Source organism: Artibeus jamaicensis, unplaced genomic scaffold (assembly GCF_021234435.1).
Source record: "Artibeus jamaicensis isolate MK-2021 breed Jamaican fruit bat unplaced genomic scaffold, CSHL_Jam_final contig_233, whole genome shotgun sequence".
Classification (NCBI taxonomy): Eukaryota; Metazoa; Chordata; class Mammalia; order Chiroptera; family Phyllostomidae; genus Artibeus; species Artibeus jamaicensis.
In genome coordinates, this window is record NW_026521486.1 from 51,308,197 (window position 1) to 51,325,926 (window position 17,730).

Here is a 17,730-nt window from a genome sequence, read left to right on the forward strand (position 1 = left end):
GAGAGGAATCCCCAGGGGGATGGAAGGGCCTGGTCAGGGGTCACCCAGCAGGGCCTGCTGGGACAAGAACCCCATGGTAGGGGCGCCTGTGGCCCAGGGACTGTAAGTCATTCTAGTTTGCCATAGTTCCCACCATTCCCTTTTAATGTCTCAACAATGAAGGGTGAGTGACAGATGCCACTTCTATACTTGAGCCATCTTATGATAGTTAACAAGAAAATCAAACCATCCCTGTGTCCACCTTTCAGTCTTCAGTGGGAGAAGGAAAGGCCAACGAGTTTAGAAACAGACAGTGAAGAGCATAATTCTTTATGGACAGAAAAAATATTCCCATGTTTTTCACGTGTAAAACACATGTGTCTATCCACAGCTTCTTACCCTAGGCCCACTTCCTCTTTTATCTTAGCAGTCGGGCTCCTATGGGCATTTGAATTTCGACCTTGTAAACCAAAACAAAAAAACCTCCAAGTTGCCTACATTCTCACTGTTCCAGTAAGCTTCAAAGGTAGAGCAGCAGCTGGGAGGAAATGTGGTGTGGAGGGAACCGTCCAGAAGCCAGGGGCAAGCTACTGCAGGGAAGGAGTTGGTCTGGGCACTACCCACAATGGCCTACAGGGGGCGCCAGAAGCCTGGGTAAAGTGTCCCATGGACCTCAAGGTGAGGAAACTGTTCCACCCTCTTCTACCCCCACCTACACCGTGCCCACCAGCTGGTCCAACCACTCTTGTCCTTTCCTCCAATTTCACATACTTCCCCTAGGCTAAAGTGACTGAGCAGATAAAATAATCTGGGGAAAGGTCCAGGTTTCGAGCCCCTTGTGCTGATGCAAGCTGTACCACCAAATAGCCAGGCAACCCTGAGCAAGCGACTTCTTTTCCTCAGACCTCAGGCCCTGTCCCTCACCTACACACTGAGAACTGAACCCTCCTCACAGAGAACGTGTAGCAATGAAATGTAAGCACTTGGGAAACTTCAAAAGCCGATACACAAGTGAGGAATTAAAAACTGAACAGAGTGCCCTGACTGGTGTTGCTCAGTGGGTTGGGCGTCATCTCAAAAACCAAGAAAACACAGGTTCGATTCCCAGTCAGGGCACGTGCCTGAGTTGCAGGCGAGGTCCCCGGTTGAGAGGCAGCCAATCTGCACATTGGTGTTTCTCTCCCTCTCTTTCTCCTTCCCTTCCCCTCTCTCCAAAAGTAAATAAATGAAAAATTATAAATAAATTTAAAAAACTGAACAGAGTGGGGAAGAGGGCAGGAAGCCAGCAGCTGCTTTCAGTTCCTTTGGCCTCCTTTCCAGCCCCAGGCTTCTTGAGGCTCACTGGGTCGTAAGGAAGGCGAGTGTGGTGCACTGGGGTGGGCCAGAGACAGACAAGAAGAGACAGGGCGAGCTCACCCTGAACAGGCTCCTGTGGGCACGAGCAAGTGTCGGCACTCACAGCTCACAGAACGCATCAGCACGCATTACTGTGCTCCCTCCTCACACCCACCCTGGGGTGCTGAGGACTGTCCCATGTCACTGGCAGCAACTTGAAGGTCAGAACGGGGAGGCAGCAAGCCCAAGGTCACAGACGCCCTGAGTAGCGGAGCCAGTGTCCACCCACACCTGAGCCTCCCCCAGCACCCTCCCACTTTAGCCGTGTGTCTCCATCGGGAGATGGCAGGTTCACCTTCCTAAAGCATTGCCTCCATCAGCTCATTTTTTGATCCCTATAAAAAAAAATCTCCAGTGACACCAATGATTCTGAGATCAAGCACAAATTTCTCAGCTCAGCATTTGCAGGCCTCCCTAACTCATCAAAATGTCCAGGATTAAAAATGGCAGGGCTAGAAGATATCTTAGCGGCCATGGAGTCCAACAAAGAGGGGACTAAGGGCCAGGGAGAGGGGTTCCCAGACTTCCTAGAGCAAGTGGGGGCTGGATGTGGGGCCCAGCTGGGTGCGGGGCGGGGTTGCCGGGCAGAGTTCTCTCTGCTCCTGCTCCAGGCTTCTCTGATAGATAGGCCCTGAGACAGGTCGATATGCTGGTCACTATATTAGGATTAGCTTCGGTTGATAGTAACAAAAAAAAATCCAAATTAACAGTGACTCAGTCCACACAGAAACTTATTTCTCTCCCAGCTTCCAGACATGGAAACACAGTTGACTCTTGAAGGTGGGCGTTAGAGGCACTGACTCACACATACCCAAAACTCCACTTACAACTTTTTACTCAAAAAATTACAATTGTCCCTCAGTATCCCAGGGTGATTGGTTTCAGGATCCTCACAGATACCAAAATCCACGAATGCTCAAGACCCTCACATAAAATGGCGTAGAACAGTATGTGCTGGCAGCCCTCCGCATCTATGGGTTCTCACCCATGGATGGGGGTAAGTGGGCTGGCGCAGTTCAAAGCCATGTTGTCTGAAGGTCAGCTGTAATCTGTCCAAGGCCAGCATGGCATCCAATGGTGGCATGGACCTACATCCCATCTCTCCTTTGTTCTGCCAAGGGTAGCTTTCATTCCCCTGGTTACCTCATAGTCCAAGATAGCTGCCGAGCTGCAGCCATTATGAATGCATTCCTGGTAGCAGAAAGGAGGGGTAAAAGAAGCAGCTCACACTCTCTCCCTTGAAAGACACCTCTCGAAAGTTGTACCCTCCGCTTCCGCTTCTGTCCCTTTGTCACATGGCCATAGCTAACTGCAAAGAAGGCAGAAAAGTATAGTCTTTATTCCAGGGAGCCCTGTGCCCAACTAAAAAATGGGGTTCTACTGAGGAAAAACGGGGAGCACCAGCAGTCAGTGGCATACTGAATCACCACTGAGTCCACCATGCTCAGCAAGTCCTCACCCTGCCAGGAGCCCAGTGTCCAGTCCTTCTTCCACCCTGCACCTGACACATGTCTGACTCATGCCCGATGACCAACGAATGCCTGCTGAATGACTGGACAGACCAGGTGGACTTTTCTGACGCATGTACTGTTTTTCTGGGAAAGCCAAAGTAGTCTGTAGTCAAGGACACTGTCTGAGGTGTCTTTGGAGTCACTGTAACATTCTCCTCCCCACCCTCCAGCCACCATGCACACATCGCTAAGCACATTTAAGCCAAGCTTAGCCTAACCCTGCCCTGCCCACCCCTCCTCAGGCACTCACAGGAGGCTGCCTGCTGCCCCTGGGGGGCCAAGGCCACTCTGCAGGGGGCCCTTTAAAAGATGAATGCCTCAGTTGTGCCTTGCTTGACTAGGCCTAAGCAAATTCATCTGTCTTCACCCAAAGGAAGGAGTTTAAAAAGGATGAATATGGCAAAAAAAATAAAACAAATGACATTCAATACGGAAATGGTTCATGCATTCTTTTATTTATTAATTTTTTTTTACGGAGCACCTACTATGTGCCCGTCACTCTGTTAGGTACTGAAGAACCAGTGGAAAGCCAGGCAAACACGGTGTGGTTCCTGCCCCCTTGGAGCTTACGCTCTATCAGGCAATAAAACAAGGCTGACAGTAAAACTGACCTGCTAATAAGCAAATGCCTATAACCGACAAGGAGAAAATACAGGCTATTTCATGAACTTATTATAGAAATACCCCCTCCACCCCACCCAAGCCTGTGGTGTCTGGAAGTCTTTGCTGGGGAAGCTGCCTTTGAGCTACACTCTGAAAGAATGAGTAACAAACTCCTAAGTGTGCCTAGAAAAGGCCTCATGTCCAAGCACCGAGAATAGCACGTGCAGTGGCCTGAGCAGAAGGAAACGAGATGTGGGCCAAGGACTGAAACGCCAGCACCACTGAGCGGGAGAGAGCACGGGAGGGAGTGGCCAGGAGGGGCCTGAGGGGAGGCCAGAGGCCCAGGTCTTGGGCAAAGTCGGAACTTGGGGCTTTGTCTTGGGGGTTAAGTAGGGGAGTAACCAAATCTGATTTTTTTAATCAATTACAGTTGACATTCAATACTATTTTAGTTTTGTGTACAGCACAGTGGTTAAATATCCATACTTCTCCCCCCTCTTAAGAAGTATAAATACGCGAAGAGCCCAAGCAGCCCTTCTGTGATACAAGAAATGCCCTGCATGACAGGTGTAAACGTAAGTAGAGGAAAGGCGCTGGGCCTGGCAGACCCACCAGAACCGTGGGGCTGGAGGCAGGCAGAACCCTTCCTGAAAAGAAAGGGAATGTGGGGGGAGTGAGGGCGGAGGGGGGCAGTGTCCCGTTACCACCAGAAGGGGGAGGGGTGCTAGTAGACAAAGTAGCCGATACTCACCAAGATTTGCGGGGAGTGGGCTCAGAGGCTGCCCGGCACCTCCCTCACAGGGCGCTGCTCCGTTCCAGCTCCCGCCCACTCTAGTTAGTCTGACTCGCATCCTCAGCCCTCTTTGGACCCCCCTGCTAAGGGGGTTGCGGATCCCCTTTGCCCAGGTCACCCTGGGCAGGGCAAAACCTTGGAATGACAGTGCATAAAGAGCAGCCGCAAACACTGAAAAGGCTCATCGTTCCATTCCTGGAGGGGAGAAAGGTCAGGAATAAATAATACCCGGCTCACCTGGAACAGCCAAGTATGAGGCATCTACACATACAGACCTTCTAGAAAACTAAAATTTGGTCCCATAGGACAACAGACAAGACCTATTTTTAAATGTCTGTCACAAACTTAAATGTGTGTACACTTTGACTCAGCAGTTCCAGGAATTATTCCGATATCCTCACCATGTGGGATACGACGTGTCTCCAAGGTTATTAGCTGCTGCGGTGTTGTCATAGTAGATGGTTGAAAGGACCCACAAATTCAGGACTAACTAAATGAATTGTGGCATGTCCTGAAGTGGAAGATCGTGCAGCTTTGAAGAAGAGCGAGGCAGCAACTAACATACTGATGTGGAAGGAGCAGTGTGAAGTGCATGTCGAAGCGGCACATACAGCCCTGGCCAGGTGGCTCAGTGGATTGCAGCATTGTCCCTTCACCCAAAGTCTGAGGGTTCCATTCCCAGCCATGGCGCACGCCTAGGTTGCAGGTTGCAGGTTCAATCCCTGGTCAAGGTGTATACATGAGGCAACTTATGGATGTCTCTTTCTCTCTCTCTCTTTCTCTCCCTCCCTCCCTAAAATCCATAAAAACATATCCTCTGGTGAGGATTAAAAATAAAAATAAAAAAGCAGAACATATAACCCCACATATAGTACAACACCCTCTGTGAAAGATAAATATACATGTATACCTATTTTTTAAAATTATATATACATACTCTGCCTCAAATAAGTTAAATAATATGTAACATTAGTTTCTCTCTTGGAGAAAAACTGGGTGAATGGTAAGGAAGAAGTTCCTTTGTACTTTAGAATTGTACACAAGGAACCTGTGCAAAAACAAAAACGAGATTTACATTTTTGAGCTACATATGAGCTCCGAACGTACTATAAAAACCTAACTTTGTCAAGGCATCCTGGCCCGAGTATGGGACACCGGGACACCGCGTGGACACTCACAGGCACAGCATAGGGTGTGACCATCTGCGCCCAGGGCCACTGAGGCGTGGGAATGTGACACAGCACCAGACCCGCCACCAGGCAGGTAGTTAGTTGGGAGGCGGTAGGTCCCATCTTTCCTCAGTGTCCTCGCTGAAAGCAGATCTGGGCATCCACCTCTAGCATTTGTTGAAATACTGAAAGGTAAATGGGGGGCAGTGTCTCCCGAATGATGAGCGTCCTTGATCACAGAGTGAACGCACGGTAAAGTGCAGTGAAAGGAAGTTCTCCCTGGGGCTCTCCTGCCTTTCCCGGAGCAAAGCCTGAGTGTGGAAACTCTGTGAGACCCGGTGAGGCCCTGAGCTGTCCCAGGAAGCCCACCGCCTGGGCGCAGGGCCCCTTAAGACAGCTGGTGGGCTCCAGGGAGGACTGGGTGGGGCCCAGTTGAAAATACTGACTTGGGGCCTCGGTGAGCACAAGGTCCTCCCCATGGGCACCTCGCCTGTCCTGTGCTCTAACGCCACCGGCCTGGCTCCTGGGATGCAGTAAGAGGGCCAGGCACACGTGAACAGCTGGCAGAAGGTTGGCATTGTTTTATTAAATGTTTCAGGTATAGGCATGTTTGCAGATTATAATAACAATGCATTTCTTATTGTGAGCTGCCAAAGTAGTTAAAGCCATAGCTCTAAATAATGGTGTTAGTTTTTTCATCAAAAGGTGAAATCCAAGTGAACTCCTTTATTGTGACAGTCCCAAGCCCTGGCCCTGGGTGGGGGGTGGTTAGTAGGGGCAGAACACCAGGGCTCTCTGAAAGCAGCTTCAGTGAGGTGGGCAGTGAGGGAGGCGGAGATGAGCCCTTGCTTCGGGGCGCCAGGACTAGGACGTGAGTACCTGGGAAGGAGAGCCCCTGAGACTTTGCAGCCGGGCCGGAGGCCGAGCGTCCTGCAGTCCCTTCAACAGCACCCTCTGCGTGTGCCTGTTTATTCTCCCTTGGCATTTCGTCAAGTTTGAAAATGCACTCCTCTCAGCCGTGCTCAGGGCTTGCCTGCTTTGTCCCATCCTGGGGGCCCAGCAGCCTGCCTAGAACTGTGGTGGAGGCAGTGGAGCCAAGTGCCACAGACACCCAGACAGACCCTAAACCTGTACCTCCCCCAAGCCTTGGGGACTGTGTTTCAGCAAGGCAGGCAAACTCATTCACACTTGCAGAACCCATGCCCACTGACATGCACACAGCACGCCCTCCCCATGCAAACAGGATGAACACGCCCTTTACATACTCAGCTGTATATATGATTTAAAAAAAAAAAAAACCCTCCCTGTGAAAGAGTGGAGAGGTGGCGGCAGGGAGCAATGCAGAACGGGTAAGGCCGGAAGTGGAGCAGGAAAAGCCCGCCCACCAGTGCCAAGTCCTACACTATCATGGCTTCTAGAATTTGTGCTTGTGACACACCCAGTTGCTCAGAATGGACTGAGCCTCAGAAGGGTTGGGAAAACCAGGACTCCTTGGCATCTGGCTGCAAAGGAATGCAAATGGTAAAAAGACATCCCTAGCCACCAAGGAAAGGCCATGTGCCCGAGGAAGGAGGAGTGCAGCCTTGAGAACTGGACAGCCCTGGCTGCAAATTCTGTCACTTTCTAGGTAGGCCAGTTACTTGGTCTTTCCAGGCGTGGCTTTTCCTTATCTGCAAGCGGTTTTGAGGTCAACTCCTGTGTCTATGGGGACACTAAACTCCACATCGTACACCTGCTCTGCCTGCCTCCCGGGCCCATTAATGACCAAGGCCTTGACCACCTTTCAGCAAAGAAGTCTCTCTGGGAACAGCCTGAAGGTTTCCTCCCTGTGCCCAGTCCCCCTCCCATGCCCCCAACCAAAGCTTCTGATTCCAGGGACAGGATTCCTGACCATGTCTTTCCCACCCCACGGACAAGAGATACACGTACAGTGAGAGGGTTGGCAGAGCCAGCTGAGGCTTTATTTTGGGAGGAAAAACAAAACACTTTATTCGGCTTTTAGTCAGGGGCATGGGTAACAGGCGGTGCCCCAGACAGTAAACGCCCCCACCCCAAGGGTGAGCTGAGGCCTGGGGCTGCCCCTCAGGTGGTCTCCTGTGCCCTCCACTCCCCTACAGAGCTCCTTTCCCACAGGCTTGGGGGACAGGAGGGACCACAGAAGTCATTCACTTGGACAGGACATCAGATGACTCAGACACCAGCTTCCCATCGCGGGTCTCAATCTTCTTCACAACCACAGTCTTGGAGGAGCTGCTGTTGGTGTGGCTGAAGGAGCCAGAGCTCCCGCCAGAGCCCAGGCCAGACTGGAAGCCCAGGCTGTAGTTGAGGCTCCCATAAGCCGGGCTCAGCCCACCTGGTCAGGGAGAGGCAGCCGTGTGAGCACAGGAGCCCTGCACACGTCGGCCTCCAGCGCACCCTCTCCCTGCAGTCCCCTGGGCTGGGGAGCTGCCCCAGTTCACTGCTGCCGGACTGTCCAGGAATACCAAGGACAAGGTTGAGATGAGCTTTGATATTAGTTATGTGGCCTTGGACAAGACAGTGAATTGGGCCCCAGCTTCCTCAGCTGTCCAAGAGAGAAATATATAGGGGCTTTTATAAAGGCCCTGCCCTCCTGCCCTGCCCCAAGGAAGGGACACTCACCTGAGTAGCTGCTGCTAGTCTTGGTATAGATACTCATGTTCTGCATCCCAGACTCCAGCCTGTACCCATAAGGACATGTAGATGTCAGGACCAACCCCTGGCCCTGGCCCGGGACAACAGGACCCACCCTTCCCATCCCAGGACCCAGGGCTTGAGCCACTCAAATAACCCCACACCCACCGGCTCTCCTCGCCCTCCAGCAGCTTGCGGTAGGTGGCGATCTCCACGTCCAGGGCCAGCTTGACATTCATGAGCTCCTGATACTCACGCAGCTGCTGAGCCATGTCCTGCTTGGCGGCTCTCAGAGCAGCTTCCAGCTCAGCCACCTTGGCCTTAGCATCCTTGATGGCCAGCTCACCGCGCTCCTCGGCATCCTTGATGGCTGCCTCCAGGGAAGCCCTCTGTGGGAGGAGGGGAACATGAAAGCCGATAGAGCCGAGGCTGGTTACCTCTTGCTCCTACACCCACCCTCCCTTTCCACTCTTCTAGAGACCCCCTCTGACCTAGACTAACCAACTCCACTCAGCCCTCAGAAGATCTTACTAGCGAGTCCAGGAAGTGGAATGAGGAAATATGAGCAGCTTCCAGGCACTTTCCTGCCCAAATTTCTCACCTGGCACATGGTAAGGTATTATCCCCACCTTAACTGGACTAGATCTTTGCTTTCTAGACTGGAAAGTACCAACTCTACCCTGATATATAAGACAGAATAAAGCAGGGTTTGGGGAGGACCCAGCCCAGACCCCAACCTATCTGCCAAGACCCCTTTGACCCCTGTCATGGCCCCAAGGACCTCTTCAGCACCCCTCAGCCTCCCAGGAGCAATCTGAGACGTTGGACTATAGCTGCCCCCCACACACCCACACACACTCAGAAGCTCTGGTCTAGGATTCCCGCCCTGACCCTGGACTCCTTCCTATGTTGTCTCCTCCCGCTGGGATGTACCTGAGGATCCCCTCCATACCTGGCCTTTGAGCCCATCAATCTCAGCCCGGATTCTGCTGATGTTCCGGTTAATCTCAGAAATCTCTGTCTTCGTGCGACGCAGGTCATCCCCGTGTTTCCCGGCCAATATCTGCAGCTCCTCATACTGTGCATGAGATGGGGAATAGGCTTGAGAGAAGCCTCTGGAACCCAAGGTGCCCTCCATCCAAGGGAGAGTGCCTCTTAGCCATGTTACCAGAGCCCAGGTCATCGACCCCCACCCCCAGCCCCACCCCACGCACACCCTGAAGACCTTCTCCCAGACCTCTGGGCACGGGACTTCCCACCTCCGCCCCCAGCACCCACTCAGTAGGCACAGCTCATAGCAGGCAGAGTAGCATTTGAAATCCTGCTCCCTGCTCATGAACTGGAGCACAGAACTGGCCAGAAGCGGAGAGCCAGTGTAGGCACCCTACTCTTCACCTTGGTCTGGTAGATGGCCTCAGCCTCAGCCCGGCTGCGGTTGGCAATGTCCTCATACTGGGCCTTGACCTCGGCAATGATGCCGTCCAGGTCCAGGGAGCGGCTGTTGTCCATGGAGAGGATCACGGACGTGTCGGAGATCTGGGACTGCAGCTCACGAATCTCCTGCGGTAGGGAGGGGAGGTGGTGAGGCCCTATCCCTGCACACAAGGAGCCTTCTTTTGAGGAAGGGCCTTCCTTAGGGGACAAGCTAAGGGAACAGAGAGGAGAGGAGCAGGCGGGCATGAGGACCTGGGAGAGGGCGAAGTTCCTGAAGAGGCAAAAAGGTCAAAGACCTGGAACCTGCAGGGATGTAAGGATGAAATGAGTCCAGGGAAAAAGGAAATCTGGCTTTGGGCAAGTATCCAGAGGGGCAGGGCCCTTCTACAAGATCAGCTACCAATCTGAAGCCCACAGCAGGCTCCCACAGAACCCAAAGACCCAGAACAAAGGCTCTGAGACAGAGCAGGCCCGGCCTGCGTTGCCACTGAGTCGCCATTCTGTGTATGATGACCTTGGACAGGTTACTTCAGTCACTGAACACATCTTCTGATCTGCAAACTGAGGTAATCAACCCTTCCTCATGTGGCGGCACAGAACAGGAGAACATCAACGCTGAGTTAACATCAGCTGCTATAATTACCCAGTGGGGGCCCTTGCCTGCTGGTGCACTAGGGGCCAGGAGGATGGGGCTTAGGGAACAAGAATATACCTCGTCATACAGCTGCCTGTAGAAGTTGATCTCATCGGTCAGGCCTTCCAGGCGGGACTCCAGCTCTACCTTGTTCATGTAAGCTTCATCCACATCCTGGGGGTGTAGGGGAGGGACTCCTGAGCTCAGTGCCCATTATGGACCCCAACCCAGGGGCACCCAATAGCCTGGACTTGGAGAACCTTCTAACTACTGCCCTCTACACCTCACTCTGTGGCCTCATCCTCCAGGCCACCAGCCTCTACCCCACCGTACCTGCATCCCCAGGCCAGACACCTTTAGTCAATTTCCTACAGCACTCTTCCTCCTCCTCAGGAAACCTTCTATGTCCAGACCTCCAATTTTCTTAACCACGTCCCCATACTGATGTCCAGAGTTCTGTCTAAATGCACCTCCTTACCTCCCTGTTCTTGCCTACCTTTCTATGCTGGGTGTGTCTAGGAAGCACCCCAATGTTGGCTCACTGCTTAGAAACATTGAGGGACCAAACCCAGAAAGTTTAGTCTAGCTCTCTAGACTAAACTAGACAGCCCCAGCCGTCTACACTAAGCCCCAGCCCCCAGTGCCTGGTGGTGAAGGACACCCTCACCTTCTTGATGAGGACAAATTCGTTCTCCATCTCTGTGCGCTTGTTGATCTCATCCTCGTACCTGGTAAGGAAACGACTTAGAATCAAGGGATGAAGGCAAAGGGGAGGTTGCCCTGAGTCTTTTGAGTGGGGCAAGGATATCTGGAAAATTCAGTTCATGGAAATGCAAGATATGTGAGGGCTGGTCTGGTCCTTCTGCTCAGCAGCCAGCGGAGAGGCCTGAAGCAGGACACCTCTGTCCAAATCCATAGATTCTCACTGGACTGGGCGCAGCAGGCAAATCAGAAGAGTTAGCAACAGGGACTGACATAAGACCCGGACAGAGATCTCTGGGTTGTGCTGAAAACCAAAGCTGTACATATATAATAGGGGCCTGCTGGCTGCCCATCTCTGCCGTCTACTCCATAAATGTTAACATGTAATTTGTTGTCCAAACCTGGACGATTCTCAGACTGAAAGGGGGTGGGGACGACTAACAATTATGCCAGGATCACGGGTATAAAGTACATGATCCCGAGAAAACTCGGTCACGTGGTCACCGTAATTATACAAGACTGCATTGTCCAGTAAGTGGATGGAGGGTCATGGGCTCTCAGGTCTCTGGTCCCCTGGGGTGGGACAGGCCAGATGGCTTCCATTGGGCAGATGGCAGTGGGAAGGAGGGCAGCTCACTTATTCTTCAGGTCCTCCACCAGCCCCTGCATGTTGCCGAACTCCGCCTCCAGCCTCAGTTTGTCCTGGGCCAGCGTTTCCAGCTGCCGCCGCAGGTTGTTGATGTAGGCTTCAAACATGTTGTCCATGTTGCTGCGAGTTGTCTTCTGCTGCTGCATCAGGCTCCACTTGGTCTCCAGGACCTTGTTCTGCTGCTCCAGGCTCCGCACCTGCGTGAGGGGGGAGAGAACAGAAAGGTCCACATCGGGCCAGGGCTCAGAGCCGGGGGGGGGGGGGGGGGGGGGGGCGAGCAGTGTTTTCCACTCCCCCAAACAGCGGGGTAGGGAACCATGTCCTTCTTCCTCCTGCGGCGAGACATGAGGGCACATGGTTGAAAGGAAACAGCTAGGAGAGTCGTGTTGAACCTGTTTTTGGAAAACGAATAGGTCTTCTTGACTTAAATTGTATATTACAGTAAAAATAGCCGAGTGTTAACGTTTTATATAAGACAAAAAGAAAATGTAGATTGTTCTATTATCTACTATTATCATCATTATTATTGAGTGACTTTGAGGAACACATATAGTTTACAGGGAAATGTTAGCCCAAGGGCCTGGGGAGCAGTGGCCAGAAGACCCAGGTTTTAGCCAAACACTGCTACTAACCTGAGCTGCACAACCTTGGGCTGCTTCCCCTCTCAGAGTCGGGGCTCCTCAACCCTGCAACTGCCTGCAGGAACACAGGCAGGTCCCTTCAGGAGCCCCGCCCATGCAGAACTCACTCTCGGCCAGGGAAAAGACAAGGGACTAGGCAGGTCTATCTGCAAATGTCCGGCTCCCTGCTACCCTGCCACCCTACCACACCCCCGGAAACCTCCACCCTCACCTCTGCTCCAAACACGAAGGTCCAGTGTTCCTTAGGCTCAAGGAAACCCAGATTTTAGGATGAAATTAAGGCATGTTAGAAGGATAATATTTAAAAACTAATAATACACTGTATCCAAGAAATTTATTTTCCCTAGTCAACCCAAAGTTGTAACTTCTTTTTTTAATTGGGGGGGGAGGGTCTTAGAAAAGAAGGTTGATTGAGGGTCTGGCCTAAATCCAACAAAGGCCTCCGGAAATCCCCCTCTTCCCCAGATCATTCTGCCCCAAAATTCTGGAAAATAAGTGATTATTTTTGGCCAAGGACTGCAAAGCTCTTTACCTACATTATGTGCTTGCTGGGGCAAAACCTCTGATTTAGGGATTATTGTGCCCATTTCATAGACGAGACGATCAGATTCAGCTGGGGGGAGGGGCGCTCAAAGAAAAAGGCGGAGCACTGCAAACCCGGAATTCGGACTCCGCGCCTGTGCTTGAGTACTCAGCAGGGAGGACTCCAGGGCTAGGAGCACACAGTCAAGATGCAACGTCAAAGGCGCTCAGGGGCAGGGAACCAGGAAGCCCTGCCCAAGGCCTGGGGAGTGAGTTCGGGTTTCCTGGGGGATTCCAATCCCTAAACGTGTGAATCTGCCCCAGGATTTCCCGCCTTCCATTCCCAGAATGCCTCCCAGGAGCCAGTCAGCCAGGAGGTCCCCGGGGCTCCCTCGGGGAGCAAACCCCCAAGGCTGCAAAACTCGGCCGGGCCTCCACTGTGGCAAAGTGGAGCCAGGCTGTTGGGGCGGAGCCTGGAGAGTAGGGACAAGGGCTGAGCTGGGAAGCGTTATCTGAAGCCATAAACTCTGGGGTTTAAAAAGGACCTGAAACCTGGGCGGGGCGTCCAACGCCCGGAGACTTTGAATCGTCGAAGGGATTCATTCTAGCCAACCTCGGGCGTGGCCCCCACGCCCACCCCATCCACCCGGACACAGAGCGCTCCCAAACCCCAGCTTCAAAGAGTTCCCCGGAGGAGTGCACTACCCCGACGGCCGCCTCAGCCCTCCACCCCACGGTTGGGGGTGGGTCCTCCCCCGCCGGGCCCCGCCCACTGCAGGCTGCAGGGCAGGGGCCAAGTATGACTCATCTTGGTGACCCCCACACTCAGCCTAGGGACGCCAGAGGCTTCGGTCAATATTTGCCCGTTTAGATCAAGACACCAGTTCCTTTTCCTTGAATCCTATCAAACTCCCATTTAAAAAATAATAATAAAGCCCTGGGCACCTATGAAAAGTTTCTGCGGCGGTGCTCGGGGAGAGGCTCCGCTCCCACCCCGCAGGTAAACAGCTGCGACTCTTCCAGGCTGCACGTTTGTCCTCCACGGGACTTGGGTTGGGGTGAGATGAGGGAGGGAGGGAGGGAGGGAGGAAGCCTCCAAGATTCAGAATCAAAAGCCCAGACGCCCACCCCATCCCTGCACTACCCTCACCAAAGTACATGGGAGGAGTGAGTCACAGGTTGGAAGAAAGGATTGCCAGGGTGGGTAGGGCCCCACAGGATGCCAGTGGGGCCTGGAGATGTGCCCACCCGTAGGGTGACCAAGAGAAAGGGCATGGACCCTCATCGGGCCCCAGGCACAGCTAGCCAAGCAGGGAGAACCCTCACCTTATCGATGAAGGAAGCAAACTTGTTGTTGAGGCTCTTGATCTGCTCCTTTTCCTGGCTGCGCACAGCCTGGATGTTGGGGTCCACCTCTCGCTTCACAGGGCTCAGCAGGCTCTGGTTCACTTGGACGGCTTTGATGGTCCCCATGCTTCCAGGTCCACCAAAACCTCCGGCCAGATTCATGCTGGTGCCCAGCCCAAGCCGGGAGCTGCTGCTCACCCGGGAAAAGGCCGAGGAGCTGATGCTGGGCCCGCTGGAAAACGAGCGGCTGCTGAAGGCCCCTGGGCCAGAGGTGGACACCTTGAAGGACCTCTGGGTCATCCTTACGGACATGGTGGAGGATGGGGTGGAGGCGAGAAGGCCAAACTGGACAGAGATTCAAGAAGGTGCTAAAAAGCTGCTTCTAAGTGAGGGACAGCACGGCCCTTTATAAAAGAGAGCCCAGCCCGAAGGGAGGGGGATGGGCCTCGTACCTGAGTGGCCAGGCCCAGAGGAGGCTGGGCCTAACCTGATACCTGCCACCTACAGGCTGAGGGCAGCAGAGAGCTGCTCCCACCCTGGAGCCCATTCCAGCACCACTCCAGAGGCCCAGGAAAGCAATTCGATGAATGTGAAACTGCCGGGAATCCGGTGGCCTTGCACGAGTTCCCTGTAACGAAGAGACTGGCCAGGGATCACCCAGCCACTGCAACCCTGCTCCTCGGCCTTGTCTCCTTCCCTCCTGTGGGAAATCAAAGCAAAGACTGAGAAGACAGTGGGACAGGGATCCCTGCCATTCGGGTCTCCTATGAGCAGCTGACACCCATGTTCTCTCCACTTTGAGTGATGGTGAAAGTCTGCCCAAAGCTGGAGGACAGGAAACCTGGGTTCTGAATCCTTGAACCTGAGGTCAACCATTTGCCTCATCTCCCCTCAGCTACTGCTGTACCCTCAGCACCTTGTGCAGTGCCAAGGGGCTGGGTAAAGGTTTATAGACTGAACGAATGAATGAAAACACATACACACACACTGGCTGGCTGTCGTCTTCCCTCTGGGTCTGTAGGTACAAAATCCACCACAACACTTTTCCTGGACACAATCAGGTACTCTCTTGTTTTCCCAAGATCTCAGGATTCCCAGAGTCAGGCTGAACACTGTAGGCCTTGCTGAAGGGCAGAGGATGAAGAACAAGAGCTAAAGAGGTAGATGAGGGGAGCTTAGAAGAGAGGAAGCTGTGTTAGGGTCTTCATTGTTCTCCCTGTTCCTTGGGGAGCCATTCCCATAGTTCCCATAGCTCCCAGTGGGTGAATGAGGAAGGGAGGCAGGAAGGGAGGGGGGGGACAAGAGACTGAGAGTGAGTCAGTCTGCAGCCACCTTGGCCCTCCTCTTCCCAGGTGCCCAACTGGCCCAAGGAAATGAAGGTGGAGTTCCTGCACCTGTCTCCCTGAACCCATTATCAAAATGAGTCAGGAGGGCAGGTTGGGGCACAGCATGCACCTGCAGGTTGGAGAGAGGAGCTGAACAAGACACCCCAGGCCTGGGCGGGGTGGGTGGGGCAGGCCGTGGGTGGAAAGCAGGAGGTTTGTTTGGGTCCCGAAGGCAGAGATTCTAGCTGTAATCACCCGACAATGGGGCCAATTCTCTGAAAGATCCTGCAGGGCATGAAGTGGGGACTAGATGGCCCTAACTGGAGAGGCCAACAGAGCCACTCACCCAGATGCCCTGGAGGAGCAGGGAGCGGGCCCACAGCCCCAAAGCCTAGGAAGGGGGGTGACTACGACCACCCACGTACCACGCAGGTCCTCCTCATTCTTTTCCGGCAGACACAACTGGGTTCCCAGGAGGAAAAGTACATAGGCCCGTACAGAGGGGCAGAGAGACCCAGAAGCCCCCTACTTGGGGGACAGATATACGTCCAAAAAGGCAGACACACAGACAAGGTCCCCTCAGACTACTCACACACACATGTACACCCAAGACAACAACACATTTTGAAGTCCCTTCCAAAAAGACAAATTCAGAGACTCCCAGGGGGAATACAATGACCACATCCCTCTCTCCCTTCCCTCTTTCTCCTCCTCTTCCCCAGCCCCTGGTCTTTCGATGTGCTAGCTCAGACAAGTTAGTACCTGTTTGCACCAGGCCGTCTCCCAGCCCCTTTAAACAATGCTTAATTTTCCAAAGAATGATTTGAATGCATGCCACCCCCTCCCCAACGAACACCCACACCTAGCAGGGCAAAGAGACTTCTCCTTCCAGAGACCAAAGGGAGAGGTACGGGCCAGGTGCCAAACCCAGGACAGAGAAAGCGGAAGGAGAGAGGGAGGGGCCGGTCAGACTGGTATAGCAGCTGTGGGGAGAGGACAAGCCGCTTCCCACTTCTCCCCCTCCCCCACACTGCTGTTGGGTGGACCTGGGCCGGCTCTGAGGTGAGAGACCACAGGGACCTTTCCTGAAGTCCTGAGGACAGAACAGCGAGCCAGAGCCCCCTGAAATCTCAGCCCCTCTGCCACCACCCACCTGGTTCCCTGGTTCCCTGGTTCCCGGAGTGCTTTGTTTCAGGTGAGGACAGAGGAAGTTAAAAGGGGACACCGTGGTTGTCGTGTCATAGCGCTGGCCCACACCTCACCCAGGGGAGCCCAAATGCTAAGACAGCCCAGAACAATCCAGGACCGGAAGTGTCTGCATCTCAGTTATCCGATCCCTATTGCCTAGAGACCCCAGCCAACCCGCCCCACAAACCCAAGCTCAGCCGCAGTGCTGGGGCAGGAGGCCAGCGCTGCCCTCCCCAATGGCCCTGCTTGAGGTTTCAGAGTGAAGGCAGAAGAGGAAGGCCCCGGACCGGAGCCAAGTGGTGAGGGAAGAAAAAACCAGACTGGGGCAGCCTGCAGGCACAACTCCTGGTGAGGCTGGCTCCGATCGCTCTTGTCTGCCCAACAAAAGAGAAAGTGTTTGCGATGACTGTACCTGCGACTGTCCCAAACCGCCTTTCCTGGAGAACAGAAAGACACTTAACTGTCTGCCACCCCCTCAGGAGGCCTTGAGCCCTGGGCAGCTGTGTCAAGGCCGGGATCGGGGTGGGTGGATGGGTGATGTATCATTACGTCGCTGGCAATCATTGGAAAAGATGGTCTAAACCAGTTCTTCTCAGTGCTGGGGGATCCGACGAACAGACACCACATCCACAGCAGCACAAGCCCTAACAACCAACACAGAAACCCACGTGTCCACCAGATGATGAAAGGATAAACAAAATGTGGCATGTCCATACAATGGGGTATTGTTGGCGATGAAAAGGGTTGAGGTACCGATACTTGCTACAGCGTGGATGAACCTTGAAAACATTAAGCAAAATGAATCAAGTTAGTCACAAAAGGTGACAGATTGCACAAATCCATTTATATGAAATGTCCAGAATCCAAAAGCAAATCCATAGAGAAAGAGAACAGATTTTTTATGTCACCCAGGCTGGAAGGAATGGAGGTGACTGCTAAAGAATGTATACAGTGCTAAAGAATAAAAATGCCTGGCTGGTGTAGCTCAGTGGATTGAGCGCGGGCCTGCAAACCAGAGTATCGTGGTTCAATTCCCAGTCAGGGCACATGCCTGGGTTGCAGGCCAGTTCCCAGCAGGGGACACACGAGAGGCAACCATACATTGATGTTTCTCTCCCTCTCTCCTTCCCTTCCCCTCTAAAGATAAATAAATAAAATCTTTAAAAAAATGAAAGACTTTAAAAAA

General features: G+C 53.2%; 1 protein-coding gene across 1 annotated transcript; it reads right to left on the minus strand.

Annotated features, from left to right (window-relative positions):
* Positions 1–7,381: 7,381 nt before the first annotated feature.
* On the minus strand, positions 7,382–14,458 carry KRT8 (keratin 8). The gene is made up of 9 exons (XM_037137518.2): positions 14,011–14,458; positions 11,510–11,718; positions 10,838–10,898; positions 10,249–10,344; positions 9,498–9,662; positions 9,055–9,180; positions 8,271–8,491; positions 8,091–8,149; positions 7,382–7,803 (listed from the first exon to the last, which is right to left on the minus strand). Exons 1-9 carry the CDS (start codon positions 14,341–14,343, stop codon positions 7,616–7,618), a joined length of 1,458 nt encoding a protein of 485 aa, XP_036993413.2. The 5' UTR covers positions 14,344–14,458; the 3' UTR covers positions 7,382–7,615.
* Positions 14,459–17,730: the final 3,272 nt, after the last annotated feature.

What these genes read in the sequence shown, in the direction of transcription:
- KRT8 (XM_037137518.2), bottom strand. Translation starts at nt 14,343, where the DNA reads ATGTCCGTAAGGATGACCCAGAGGTCCTTCAAGGTGTCCACCTCTGGC. An exon ending in AGGCCATCTACCAGACCAAG is followed by an intron (nt 9,181 to 9,497) that starts GTGAAGAGTAGG and finishes TCTCATGCACAG; the next exon opens with TATGAGGAGCTGCAGATATT. An exon ending in GACTAGCAGCAGCTACTCAG is followed by an intron (nt 7,804 to 8,090) that starts GTGAGTGTCCCT and finishes CTCCCTGACCAG; the next exon opens with GTGGGCTGAGCCCGGCTTAT.